Raw genomic sequence first — 14,538 nt, 5'->3', positions numbered from 1 at the left:
CAAAACTGTATCAGAAAACAAGTGGATTTGTGTTGTGACTGTGGGACACTGTAACCAGTCATAAATGCAAGCTGGTTGCCAAGCACCCGAAATGGGATTATATGACCACAGGGGTAATAGAGCGGTCACGCTTCAAGGCTGGGTTGTAAATAATTTTTGGTGAGTCCATTGTAACTTTGAATGGTCCTTTACCAAATGGTCATAAGTCAAAGACTGCCTGGATTGATGAGCTTTATATTAACAATTCAGCTTCTCCTTAAAACACTATCCTTAAAACTCTCCCAGTTTAGAAAAAAATACCCCAAATCATTCATCACTCAAGACTCTGTAAGCGAAGACTCTGATCACCCTGGTCACCAGTGTGGAAAAATAAGCAGCCAACAATAATGCCCAGACAGTTTTTAAAATACAAAGAAGACACAGATTTCCCTCAGCCAAAAATAATCAACAATTTAAAAAACAAGAAGTGCAAATAATTTATTCAGAAATTAATGTACTGTTTTCATTATACTGTGACTTTTCAGTCATCATGATATAAAGACAGATTCCTATCTGGAGCAGATGACTGAGCCTAGTGTTCCTAACACAAACACAAAATTAACTTTGATTACGTTCATATTAGTATGGTAGATTTTTACTTGTGACAAGTCTTAATAGGAGAAAATAGGAGAAGGAAGAAAGCTGTAAGGAGCTTGAGCGTCATAAAAAACATCCAAGATAATTACTAAACCAAACAGCACCTTCCTCCCTTCATTTTGGTGTGGTGGTTTTTGGTCTGAAGAAAGAAGACATTGTTTTCATTCCACTCTTGTCAACTTTCGCTAAAGCTTTTTGTGCAGCTGACATTTTACTGTTTGCCTGCAAGTAAGAACAAAACATCAGCAAAAAGTTTAGGATACAATTCTTTTTATGTACAGGACTCATAAATGGTAACTGCACAGAATCCCTCACACATTTTATTCAGAGGGCCATTATAAAAATCACACCAATCCTAAAGAATCAGCTAAGATTTTTTTTTTTAAATCAGCAAGTGATCTGAGAAGCAAATTAATGTAAAAACATCCTTTTTCAGATTACACGGTGAAAAAATTCAAATACAAGCATGTTCTTCTTAAACCATGCAACCTCCTGAAAATATTGATATATACATCTTTAACATTGTTGGTATGGTTTTGATAACCATGAAACAAAGCCTGACTTAAAAACCAGAATAAAATTTGTACTTCAGTCTTGATTTATAAACTGTTAGTCAGCTCTTATGGTGACTAAACTGAGTACTTAGCAGAGGAAAGACCTCACCAAGGCAATAGTAAAGACAGACTCGGATAGTTATGAGACCTGAGCAAGATAACAAGAAAACGGCTTTATTTTCTCCACTGATTTTAGCTAGTCAAATTTTTGGCTACACGTATAGCTAAAATTCGTATTGTATTTCTGTAACATTCCTAAGAATGAATCTATTTCTGGCCCTGCCAACAAAAATATTATTCTGACTCACACAATTTTTAAAAAACAGATTTACACTGATATTTCACGTATAGCAGACAATATGAACGAGAGGCTACTAACACGATTATGCATATCCAAGCAACCACGTGCATAGGAAATCTGCCTTTGTGAGGAATCAATCACTTCTTTGCAACTCTTAGTTCACTGGCTTGGTAGGAGACCAGATTAAGTGGGCAGTCTAACCAGTGCTTTCAGTTTCTGTGCTATTTTTTATGTCCTCTACTGGTACTTTTATGTGACAGGCCTGGTTTTATAGTAAATCGGTATCACAAGAATATTCCAAGCCCCACTGATCTCTGTGGGAAACATTGTACTGAGCTGCACTTTCCAAAAATAACCCTTTTAAGATGCTTGTGGAGCTAAAACCTGGCACCATTAGGAAAAACACTGAATATATTAATGCCACTATTGCAATATACTGTGCACATCACACAAAGGCAACATTTACCCTTTGATAGTGTTCAAATACCAGACTGAACCAAAATCAAGCAAACTACATTATGGCTTTGTGTGATAAGTGAATCCTACAGAAAAGTAATTTGAACCTCTAGAAACCATGCTTTTAAATATTATATTAAAAAAAACCAGCTCTTTAAAAAGGGTAGTACTTTTAATTCTCTCTCTCCCTTCTCTTCCCACTCTTCCTAATATTTTATCCAGCTGTTTTGACAGTTAATCTCTCTACACTATTCTGAAATGCAGAATATTGATGCCTTGTAGATCGCACTTGCTTAAATAGCTGTCCTGTTTCCCCTCCCCGCTTTAATAGACCACCTGACTATTAGGCAAAATATGAGGCAAGAAAACACAAAAATACATACCTTTTTGTTTTTCAGATCACCAGTATTGAATTTAGTATAATCCTCCTCAGCTTCCACGGGGCCATCTGACAGTTTCCTTTTCTGTAATGTTAAAGAATGATTTGTGTCATAAATCACATGCTGGGCTTGTGGACTTCACAGTTAAAAACGTCCAGACTTTATGGAATAAACTTAGACATGCACCAAAGGGAAATACGAAGTATCTAATCTTTGATGATTAATCAATAAATCTAAAGCTGAGGTAAATTTTTGAAAGTGCTGCTATGCTTCTCACATTTGTCAAAAAAACCAAAATGAGAGTCATGAATGACTCTCAAAATGAGAGTCCAATTAGAATTTGGACTGTGTACCACTTTGCCACCTGAAAATACATATCAATGTAACCAGAAAAATATACAAAACAATTTGTCCATAAAACATTTCATGGTTTCCGTTGCTTTGTCATGAATTCTATGTTTTAGATCTTCTGTCCAGATATGGACAGAAACACCATTGTTCCAGGTGTTCCATTACATTTTAGCTGCTGTAATTGAAAATTGTCTCTTTAATGCCATCTGGTGGTTGTTCAGGTTTCTGCAAGTTCTGAATTCTATTGTTTCCAATAGCCAAATTATCTAATAGTTTTGTTTCCACGCAATCACAGAATGCTTAAATTAGTTCAGATTTTTGTTTCTTCTCATCCTCAGCCAATCTTTAATATATTGGCTGAACTTCTGAATGCAATTTTGGCTGGAGTTCAAAACAAAATACATTCTTCATTTCTTGAGCACTCATATTAGTTTAGGAGCCAGCTTGAGTTCTGAGATACAATTCTCCTAATTAAATAATTACTCCTCCCTGAGAAAAAGTTTTTAAAATGATTCAGGTTTTATTCTTGTTTACTTCCCCTAAGTTTTTAGCATTTCTATAAGGAGCTCATGTAAGATATCAAGATAAGAGTGCACCAATTCTTTATTTTTACATGAGGATGCCCAGCATGTGAAAGTCACTGGCCCTTGCTGAAGCAGCCTAACTAAACTGAAGTCACCTATATGCTTGAAAAAGCAAATTCCCTTTATAACGAAGGTAATAAATATTTCAAGAATTAATATCTACTTCAGTAATGAATTTGACACACTTATTTTATAGCCAGAATTTCTTTTCGTCCCGTTGTAAAACTAGTAAGCAACAGCTAAAACAAGGGTGGAGAAACTATAGGGTTTTCTCAAATATTGCTGGGTTATGATTCCCACCATTTCCAACCAATGACCACAGAAATGGAGTTTATGGGATTTGGAATTCAAAAACTTCTTGTAAGTTTTGAGAAGCTGCCTTTCTTAAGAAGTCCTTACCTTTGATGCTGGCTCTGAGGGAAGATCTGTACCTTGTGGGAGTCTGGAAGCCAGAAAAATCAAGTAAAATGCTAGTGTTATCTGATTACATCAGCAAATTTACTTCACCTAATTATGTGATTATGAAGCCTATTTTGAGTTTTCCACAGAAATTAATTTACAGAATTATAACACATTCATCAACAATTTCAACAAAATGTTAAAGACTGTGCACTTTCCCTTGAGTCAAGATACGTAGCTTTTTCTCTGGTAATATCACACTCATCAGTCTCATACAGCTCATCAGTCTGGAACCCACATTACGTATCTGATATTAGCACAGTTGAGAAAGTCCAGAAATATTTCATAAGAAGAGTTCTCCACTCCTCTACTCGTTGCAGAATACCTTATGCCACCAGACTTGAAATTCTAGACCTAGAAAACCTAGAACTATTCCGCCTTCAGTCTGATCTGAGTATAGTACATAAAATCATACATTGCAATGTCCTACCAGTCAATGAATACTTCAGCTCCAACCATAACAATACAAGAGCAAACAATAGATACAAACTCAAGGTTAATCGCATCAAACTTGATTGCAGGAAATACGACTTCGGCGTGGTCAATGTCTGGAATACTCTACCTGACTCCATAGTTTCTTCCCCAAACCCCAAAAACTTTAACCTTAGACTTTCTACTATTGACCTCACCCCTTTCCTAAGAGGTCTGTAGGGGGCGTGCATAAGCGCACCAATGTGCCTACCGTCCCTGTCCTATTGTTTCTTTTATTTTTCTTATATGTACCCATTTCATGTATTCATAACTATGTATATACTTATACCTATTATCTTGTAAGTGATTGACAAATCAAATCAAATAAAAATAAAAAATAAAATAAACTCCTGGTGACTTTATGAACATGTCCTAATGGTTTTTAATAGTACAGTAATACAGAAATGATTTGTTATTTGCCTACTTTCAAGATGTTTTTTCCCCATTACTCCAGTCCTGATATTTTCACCATCTTCCAAGTATTAACTAGATTTGACCAAACTAAAGCTTTTTCAAGATCAGCTACGATCAGCTAACTGGGCAAATATGTTTTTAACTTATTAACTTATTACCACTTATTAACTCATCTTAATGAAAACAAATATTAAGAGTGCTATTTGAGAACCATTTTTCAGCCTTGTGTCTCTAATTTTCCGAGTCGTCACTATGTATTTACTGCAACAGTCCTGCATTGAACACTTCAAGCATGTGAACCTTGTCCCAAAGATTAAAAGGTAGCAAAGACAACAAAACATGGACTTAGACACACACGAACCACACAAACACAAAATCGGGCTGCCCCTTCTTTCCTATACAACTCTCCTCTGGAAAAGTGATAGAATACAGAATTTTGAGGAGGGAGGGGACGCATTCCAGAGGAACAAGAGGCAGTTCAGTTAAGATATTGTTGTGTGAGAGAAAGAGGATAAAGACAGTTCCTCCTTAATAGTTCTTAGAGCATATGCTTGATGTAGTTAGTAGAGTGTTTCAATTCAGCAAGATTCTGTGTACAGATGTGGAACAATAAAAAAAACTGTGTTTGGAAGAAGCACCATGTGTCGTTCCTGGTTTTGGAGCTTGACAGGGATCTTCAGAAACCAGACAAACAAACCTTATGCAAAGCATGGTCTAATCACATGCTTTGGGGAATATCCCCACCATTCTATGCAGTCCTGCTTAACCCAGTTTGCTTCACTGAACAGTATACTCCCAACTTGGAAAAGGGGACAAGAAAAGCAGCTGTATGGAAGACAGGCAGGGAAACTACACTACTTAAGCAAGTTTTTTAACCCAGTATTAGTAATGGAAGCATGACAGGGAAATTCTTCCTTGAAGTAGTTAGTTTTTAAAAAAAAGTAAATAAGTCCTCACCTTAAATAATTAGCTAACGTTGCACTTAGCTCTTCAGGAATATACTCTGATATTAAGCCATGAGCATAACGAATATAATCTTCTGAAAAATGAATGAAATAGTTGTTGCATGTTATTCATCTATCTTATTTAGCAGCCTTGTGTCTCAAATGTGCCAATTCTATTCATTTTCCCCCTCTTTATCAGTTCCTCCAGGTTGTTGGAGGGGGGAGGAACCCTAGACATAAATGATTTTGCTAGGGTCCCTTTTTGGCAATGATTAAAAAGGGAAGTAAAACCCCAAAGTAAGTTTCATACATCAAAATCCACAAAGTAGTATATTTTACTTTAAATACCTTTCTTCAACAAATGTTGAAGACCTTACCTTCTGTGCCACTGTTGGCCTGATTATTGCTGATAAATGTAGCAGCCTGAACTTTTTCACCCACAGGTATGTTATTTTCTTTTATTACTTTCACCAGTTGGTTAACCTAGCAAAAGCCACAAAATAATACCACCATAATCAAAGTTTGAAGCCACACACTGAAATCCATTATATATTTTTCATAGCAAATACTGCCTCTTTGTCATAGGGATGGGAAGTATAGATGCTTATCGAAATGAGATTTTTCGAGGCAATGAGATTTTTTAAAAGAGTAAAATATTCCTATTTCAATTGTTTAGCAGAAGACTATAAAGAATTATACTCATAGTACACATCACTATTAGAATCATTGCTATAAGGCAGCTGTAGAACTCAAATAAATAAACAAACACATTTTAGAAAGTGATTAATGCACATTGTTAAGTTGCAATATCTAAATCAATTCCTTAATGTAACAACATTTGTTCTACAGTAAATCATACCATGGTAGGAAGAATAAAGTTAGCACAATTATGCTAGTGTCAGTCAGTGTTGTGTTACTGGGCCCATGCCTGTTCCGTTTTAGACTATTACTAAATTGATTATGCTATATTATAGATTTAAAAGTGGATGCATTTGTAAATATCTACTGAAACCAAGGGGCATTCCGTTCAATTTAATTCAATCATTGTGTTCTAAAAAGCTGCTTCTTTATCATTTTTCCCTCAGATTCTTTAGAACCGCTAATATTGAAACAACTATAAAATTATGAAACTGATGACATGTGGATCTGAATCCTTAGTATGATATTTTATAAATATTCAATCTAATGCTAAGTTAGAAGGGTGTGTATTTTTTAAAAGATAAAAACTAAGTCTCAAGAAGCAAGATCAGCCCTCAGTCAAGAACTTCAAATAAAAATCATGTATGAAATGGCTAGCATTTTCTCTACACAATGAGAGGAAATATGCCTTAAAATCAATTTTTTAATCATTATTTTCCAGTTATGTAACTATTACATATTTGCTTTATACTTCTATACAATGTATTATGCAGTCGATCCACCACTGAAGAAAGAAATGCTATACTTAATATTAAAATGGGCGATAGAGAAAAATATACCTTTTTATTTAACCATGTCAGTGTTTTCTTCTCACTGTATCTAAAAAATTTCTTACCACCTATTTCTGAGAATAAAGAGAAAGAGGAATAATCAAACTATATTTAGTCTGCACATTAATACAATTGAGACAAAAAACAAATTTATTTCAGTATCTGGAGAAATTTATCAACAACACTGAATATTTGGGAGGTGATGAATACAGACCTTGAATACACACACACCTAACTAATACTAAATCCAAACCACAATCTAATTAATTTATCTGAGTATTATCTAAAACACCTTTCTTTTGTGAATAGTGCCTTTCTGCTGCGCTGCATTACAACACCCAGTATCCTCAGAATATCTGTGCTAATAGGGGGCAGGAAATATGAGAGCTGTGGGGGGCAGGTTTGAAACATTTCACAACTGGTAGCAGCCTTGTAGTCAAGTATTTCTCAAATTTGGCAACATTGAGATGTGTGGACTTCAACTCCCAGAATTCCTCAACAAAACATTCTAGCTAGAGAATTCTGGGGGTTGAACTCCACACATTTCATTGTTGCCAAGTTTGAGAAAGACCGCTTTAGAGGTTCAGAATCACACTTTCACAATCTTGCAGGAACTCTGGCACCGAGTTTGATACTTCTTATTGGATACAGTTAGAGCAAATATTTATAGAGGGCATATCCAGAAATATGAATATCATGGGCTGGATTTTGAATTTGCCTCCTAAAAATAGATGAGCTCCTTTCATCCATAGAAAGCATTGGACAAGCAGCAATTTTTGCAATTCTGCAAAAGTTTTGCAATTTTGCAAGTCTGCAATTTTTGCAGACTGCCTACCCAAACTACCAGATGCCCTGCCCTATTCCCTAATTCCTATACAGGTAGTCCTCATTTAGCGATAGTACGCAGTTATGATAGTGATGAAAAAGTAACTTTGCAACCTATCTTTGCGTTCACAACCTTCAGAGGTTGTAAAGCAAAGAAAAGCTGAAGTCAGATCAGTCAGTTTTACTTAGTGACCGCTTTGCTTAATGACTGAGTTGCCGGTCCCAATTGCAGTGCTAAACAAAGACTAGCTGTAATCCATGAACACACACACACACACACACACAGCAACAGCATAGGAGATAGAGTTATGAGTTAGGGTCAGAGGAATTAGGAGAGCATTGGCTCTACCTGACTGGTAGAGAGAACTTTCTGGTAGGCAGAACTTTCTCTAGTAGCACTTCAAGTGACAGAAGCATGGATAAAGACTCTAGGAGGCAACCTCAGCAGTTTGTCTTAGGATCTCTTTGGATTCAGGCAGGACACCAGATTTATTCTATCTCATTTCTGTCCTTGTGCAAGGATGGTTTGAAGGGGTGGTGGTGACTAAGACAACTGGCTTAACCTAAGTAGTGGCTAAAGTTTGCGGGTCTACCTTAATTATTAATATTTTTGCTTGTTTTGTACCTTTTTGCTCAGCTATGTGGTGAATTGATTGTGAAGTATTTGTGCACTGTAGCAATTGTATGCTGGAAGAAAACTCTTCATCCACCAAAACTTGATCCAGTGGCTGAAACTTTCCCTGCTGAGGGGAAGGCAGAGGAACAATCAGTAAGAAAAAAAACGATTCAAACAATTCTTAACCAAAATAATGGTTCGCAGAGAGTTTAATGGATTTTTCCCCCCAAACAAGACTATCTTACTGCTGAGCCAAATGTTCTAATACATAAGAAGGCAGAAGACCATTAAATATAATTTCAGAAATGGTTTTTGAGATATTTTAGAAATGATGGATATTTTGCGGGGAGGGAGGCAGAGATACATAATGTAATGTCATTTTTCTGAAACATTTTAGTTGCCTACCTCTTTTTCTGCTTTCATGAGGTAAAAAAGTACAAGAAACAAAGGATCCATTGGTGTAGCAAAAAATAGACGTCCATCTGAAGGTGGAAAAATAAATATTATTCTAAAAGGAACTGTATACACAATTCAGACTGCTTCCATATAAGTTAGGGACAAAAGCTACAGTGACTCAGCAGCAACGTCAAAGACCTACAATCTATTCCTGACAATTTAAATTTAGACTTTAAAGTTTTTAAAATAATAAGTATACTATAAATAGGAAAGACGTTGTACATTCAAAATCCAAACATATATTGTTTTCCACACACATACAAGACAAGATACATAAAGGAGAATAAAAATAATAGGACTATATGCTATACTACTTCAGATACATCAAAATGTATTACCTTTCTAAGAACATCATGCAAACCAGGAAAAGATGCAGCTGGTTTAAAGAGTTGCAGGCAAGTTTTATGCCCATAGCTCAATCAGCGCTGAAGCCATTTTTGAAATCAAATTTGAAGTGTCCATAGCGCCCTCCCCAAATTTCATAAAAACCTCTATATTTTTGTTAAAATAACTGTTGTATTAGTTACTTCCCTTATGGTTCTAAAATTTTTACCTGCAGGGTAAAAATTCTCCGTTATGTATCTTGTCTTGTATGTGTGTGGAAAACAATATATGTTTGGAATTTGAAACTGGATCTCATGTGAATCAAAGTGAGAAGAAATGAATTGGATATTGTGATTTAAGTATGATTCTGCTAAAAAATTATCCAGAATTGCCCTATTTAGGCATAGTAATTTTCCACTAAGTGTTTTAAAAAATTGAGATCATGGATGAATAACTTAATTTACCCCCCCAAAAAAGACCTGAGTTTAAGTAGAATAGCTTGCCCAACACAAAGTAACAAAAAAGGCCATCATTCTATCTTCTGTCTAACTCTAACCTCAAGAAAAATGAGATTTCAGGAAAAAGCCAATATCTCTCTCCAAGGTAAACGGATCACTGAAAAATGGATCACTGAAAAATGTAAAGTATAACTATAACCCCTTCTCAACATTTTCCCAAAACATGACTGCAATGAAGACATGGAGGAAAAGGTGACATCAAAGAACTGGCTGCTTCCTCCCCCACCAGACATAAAGATTACACCAGATCCAGAGGCGGATTCAAATCACTGTGAAGAGACATCATAACACTTGATACAAGTCATGACGATTCAATGAAATAAATGTAAATTTATCGGAACACCCCAATTTCTATTTCTGTGAGGGGCGGAAGAAATAAGAAGTCATAATATGAATTATTTCAAGCTATAAAGAAAATATTTTAAGAAGTGCAGTTGTGACTCAAGGACTTGCAAAAGAAGCAGAGAGTCTGTGGAACTCAACTCCAGGAATGTTACATTAAACTACAAATCCCAGCATATCTCATCATTGACAATGCATCCAGAGAAGCAGATTCCCCAGCCTTGCCTTATAGCACAAGATTAGATAGATCTATGTTCAACTTTCCTTGAACTAAGTTCAACTTTCCACTTACCACATTGAACTTCTTGACCAATAAACCATGACCGGTATTCTTCATGAAAAGCTTTTATTTCAAATATCTGGCATGCATCGCTACCAAATAAATACAGGGCAGCTTGTCCTGTTAAGAAAAAAAACCACGATCACATTATGGTTTTGTTGTGCAAAATTTTTCCAAGGCTCATCTGACTAGAGAAAAAACAATAGCATTCTTACAGAAAAATATTTCAATAGGCATGAATTGTAAGCAAAAGAAAATTTAGCGAAGGTACAAAAGGCAAAAAAAGGAATAGGAGGAAATCAATCATATTATTCCATCTTAAATAATCAACTATAATATTGTTTGATTATTTAATAGTATAACAATTATACAATATAAGAATTGAGTATAGTTACCTTGTATACCATAGTATGTCTGCTTTTAAAGTTTCAGCTGACAAAGGGATGATTATGAGGACAAGACTATTATTACACAGGGAAATAAAACAGACGGCATTAAGCAAGTAATATTTTACAGTGTGAGCCTTGCCTGTACTTGGATGTGGCAGCCTTGAAAACAAAGGTCCAGCACCCGGCTTCTTTGGGGCATCTGTTGCAGTTTCTGGAAAAGGGAGAATACTAGAATTGTGAAACCCATATATAAATTATAATAGCACCTTAGGTCTGGTCAGTTCTGAGGGATAGAAATTCTTCTCCCAAGAGCCAAAGTAATCTTCCTTTTGTCCTCTTCAAATTTGAAAACAGTTTATTGGCTGAACCCTACCTCTTGAAGACAGCCTTCTTATAAATAAGGCTGGAAGGAAAAGCCCAGACGTTGCTTTTCCCAAACTATCAATGTTCATGGGCATGGAAGTAAGATGGCCAAGCCACTTCACTTTACCCTGATGTCATAATCTGATTCAGAAGACAACCGGGCTTGCCTGGATCCCACCAACACCTAGAGTCCTTCGTGGTCTCTCTGAACTTGGTTGTTTGCAAATATTTCATTACTCAATTAGGTGAAAATTCAGGTTAAAAATAGAAGAAATGCAATATTTGGAGCATGACTGTCTTCTACCAGGTTCCTTTTTTCTTTGTTTCTTAAACCAGTGTTTTTCAAATTTGGCAACTTTAAGATATGTGAACTTTATAACTCTCAGAAATACGCAGCCCACCATGTACTGGGAATTGAAGTCTACTTGCCTTAAAGATGCCAAATGTGGTCTAGACCAGGGGTGTGAAACTCGCGGCCGCTAGGCCAGATGTGTCACATGCTGGCCTTGCCCCCACCCGGTTTAGCAAAGGGGAGAAAAGTCCCGATACATCGCGTAAAAATGTGAGTTTGACACCCCTGGTCTAGACTGATGCTGAAAGCCCAATGAGACCAGATGGATGCAGTGCCTGGTTTACCTTGGCTAGAACATAAACTTGGGGGGAAATTGTGCTAAGTGGCTGATCAAGCTTCTTTGATCTATGCTTGTCTAAAAAGCATGGAACAGATGAATCAAGGGGAGAAGGCACCAATCACCTGCTACTTTACACCTAGGAACCACGTTGTCGTAAGACAGTAGGTAAAACCTCACCAAACAATTGGATGAAGCAATTCCCCACCAGACTCTGGGATTTGAAGTCCAAACATCTTAAAAGTTAGCAAGTTTGAGAAACGCTATTCTAAACTAAGCAATGACAGGCCTGGATGGGAGACCACAGCATCTATTGGGCAATCAAAACAAAAACCTACCGTACCATGAGGGGACAATAACAAATCTCCCCTGGATTTTAGCCAAAATGCCCTATACAAACTAACCCATCAAGTCAGAATCAGAATAGAGTTGGAAGGGACCTTGGAGGTCTTCTAGTCCAACCCCCTTCTCAAGCAGGATATCCTATCCCATTTCAGACAACTGACAGTCCAGTCTCTTCTGAAAAAGCTGTACTGAAGATGAAAACGCCCACAATATCTGAAGGCAAAGCTGTTCCCCTGGTTAAAAGTCCTCACTGTTAGCAAGTGTCTCCTCAATTCCAGGTTGCTTCTCCTCTTGATTAGTTTCCATCCATTGTTTCTTGTCCTGCCCTTCTGGGAATTGGGATTCTGAAGCCTGGTTCATTTTACTTTGGACCAGCCGACATCTTCGGGAGAGCAGGAATAATAGCACCGGTCCGTATCTCTAACATCGTAAGAAGGGTGAGATCGCAAACGGGGAAGCCCATTCACACAACCACCCATCGGGGGCTGCTTCCAGGCAATATCAACAAGCTCAATCGCTTGAATGCAGCCCGCAATTAACCCTCCGCCCCCGTGCACGTGCACGGAAGGGAGCCGCTTCTTTCAACACTCCAGGATCGGCTGGCTCTGGGTCAACGTTACCTGGGAGAACCACCACCCATTGGCGACTACTGTTGCCGCCGCCGCGTTTTTCTGGCCGAGCCGCCAGCGGTTTCCCCTTCCCGCTCGGCATCTCGCTTCTGCTAAAGAAGTGGCAGGTCTTGGCTTAACTAACCACAGACGTATTAAAAGGGAAGAGCGGCGGGTGCCGCTTGACTTGCGAGTCAAGTTTGAAAAATATCCTCACTGCGGCTCCCAAAAACCAGCCGCAGGCAGCTAAGCCGAGAGTTAGAAGCAGCGGATGCTCTGCGGAGACGGTGAAACTACCCTGAACTCTTGTTACCGTCTCAACTATATCGGGATAGTTGTATTTTTTGGCGGGGACCCTGGATGCAAAACGGACGAAAAAGAGGAAAGTGAAAAAGAATGTTCTTTCTGTGCCAACTCAGAAAGCTGAAACTTCCCAAGGAGCTGCTGATAAAGTTCTACAGAGGAGTTATTGAGTCCATCATCTCTATAACTGTCTGGTTTGGTTCTGCAACCCAACAGGACAGACACAGACTTCAGAGGAGAATTAGGAGTGCAGAAAAAATAATTACTACCCACCTGCCTTCATTTGAGGACCTGTATACTGCATGAGTCAAAAAGAGGGCTGTGAAAATATTTAAGACCCCTCACATCCCAGACATAAACTGTTTCAACTTCTTCCCTCAAAACGACGCTATAGAGCACTGCACCCCGGAACAACTTGACGCAAGAACAGTTTTTTTTCCCTGAAAGCCACCACTCTGCTAAACAAATAATTCCCTCAACACTGTTCAACTATTACAAAGTCTACACTACTATTACTGTTAATCTTCTCATCACTCCTTATCACCCATCCCCTCCCACTTGTAACTGTATGACTGTAACTTTGTTGCTTATATCCTTACAATCTATATTGATGGTTTCCTAGTATGATTTGATTGCTTATTGTACCCTATGATTATCATTAAGTGTTGTACCTTACCATTCTTGATGAATGTATCTTTTCTTTTATGTACACTGAGCACATTCCTTGTGTGTCCAATCACACTTGGCCAATAAAGAATTCTATTCTACTCTAAAAATAATCATAGGCGTGATTCAAAACATCTGTAAAAATACAGGTAATCCCCGACTTACAGCTGTAATGGCACTGAAAAAAATGACTTATGACTGTTTTTCACACTTTCGACCATTGCAGCATCCCCTGATCAAAATTCAGATGCTTGGCAACTGTTTCATACTTACGACCATTGCAGCATCCCAGGGTCACATGATCCCCTTTTGCGACCTTCTGACAAGCAAAAGTCAATGGAGAAGCAAGATTCACTTAACAACAGTGTTACTCATTTAACAACTGCAGTGGTTCACTTAACAACTATGACAAGATATAAAATGGGGCAAAACACATTGAACAAATTTCTCACATAGTCCACACATTTGTAAATTGTCAAGTTTGAAAAGCATTGTGACATCCGGATTGCTTTCTATCGTTTTACATGGGCCATGGCTGTTTTTAGAGAATGAAGGGAAAAAAATAGCAGAAAAGGTTTATCTTATAGTTCTTTGCTGCCATCTTTTGCCAGGAAAAGTAACAGTGGAGAGAGTTCTGGGAACTGGATTAAGTGAAAGCAGATTATTGGGCAACCATGTTTTACAATGCATAACCAAAAAATCCTGGTGCTTTGGAGCCATAATGCATAATGTCTTTGGATCATAAATATGATGGCCCATAAGATCTAAAAGTATATTTCTTCAGATCACACACAGATTATTTATATGAAACATTTTATTCTTATCTTCAGCCATGAATTTTACAGATCAGTAAAA

At 37.4% G+C, this 14,538-nt stretch overlaps 1 protein-coding gene across 2 annotated transcripts; it reads right to left on the bottom strand.

Annotated features, from left to right (window-relative positions):
- Positions 1–451: 451 nt before the first annotated feature.
- Positions 452–12,873, bottom strand: RNASEH2B (ribonuclease H2 subunit B). Of its 2 annotated transcripts, none has more exons than XM_026710397.2 (11): positions 12,727–12,873; positions 10,909–10,980; positions 10,393–10,500; positions 8,866–8,942; positions 8,470–8,584; positions 7,029–7,093; positions 5,928–6,033; positions 5,564–5,645; positions 3,662–3,704; positions 2,331–2,411; positions 452–858 (listed from the first exon to the last, which is right to left on the bottom strand). In XM_026710397.2, exons 1-11 carry the CDS (start codon positions 12,815–12,817, stop codon positions 751–753), a joined length of 948 nt encoding a protein of 315 aa, XP_026566182.1. In that variant the 5' UTR covers positions 12,818–12,873; the 3' UTR covers positions 452–750. The 2 variants fall into 2 exon arrangements, with proteins under 2 accessions (XP_026566182.1, XP_026566181.1); XM_026710396.2 differs by having other exon boundaries at positions 8,470–8,587; positions 12,727–12,872.
- Positions 12,874–14,538: the final 1,665 nt, after the last annotated feature.

The sequence above is a fragment of the Pseudonaja textilis genome, chromosome 1 (genome assembly GCF_049901715.1).
Source record: "Pseudonaja textilis isolate UNSWEBS1 chromosome 1, rPseTex1.2, whole genome shotgun sequence".
Taxonomy (NCBI): Eukaryota; Metazoa; Chordata; class Lepidosauria; order Squamata; family Elapidae; genus Pseudonaja; species Pseudonaja textilis.
The sequence above is the reverse complement of the archived record's forward strand: the minus strand, read 5'-3'. Positions and strand labels throughout refer to the sequence as shown.

What these genes read in the sequence shown, in the direction of transcription:
- RNASEH2B (XM_026710396.2), bottom strand. Translation starts at nt 12,817, where the DNA reads ATGCCGAGCGGGAAGGGGAAACCGCTGGCGGCTCGGCCAGAAAAACGC. An exon ending in ATGGGTGGTGGTTCTCCCAG is followed by an intron (nt 10,981 to 12,726) that starts GTAACGTTGACC and finishes TCCCTTTTCCAG; the next exon opens with AAACTGCAACAGATGCCCCA. An exon ending in TGGTCAAGAAGTTCAATGTG is followed by an intron (nt 8,943 to 10,392) that starts GTAAGTGGAAAG and finishes TTCCACCTTCAG; the next exon opens with ATGGACGTCTATTTTTTGCT.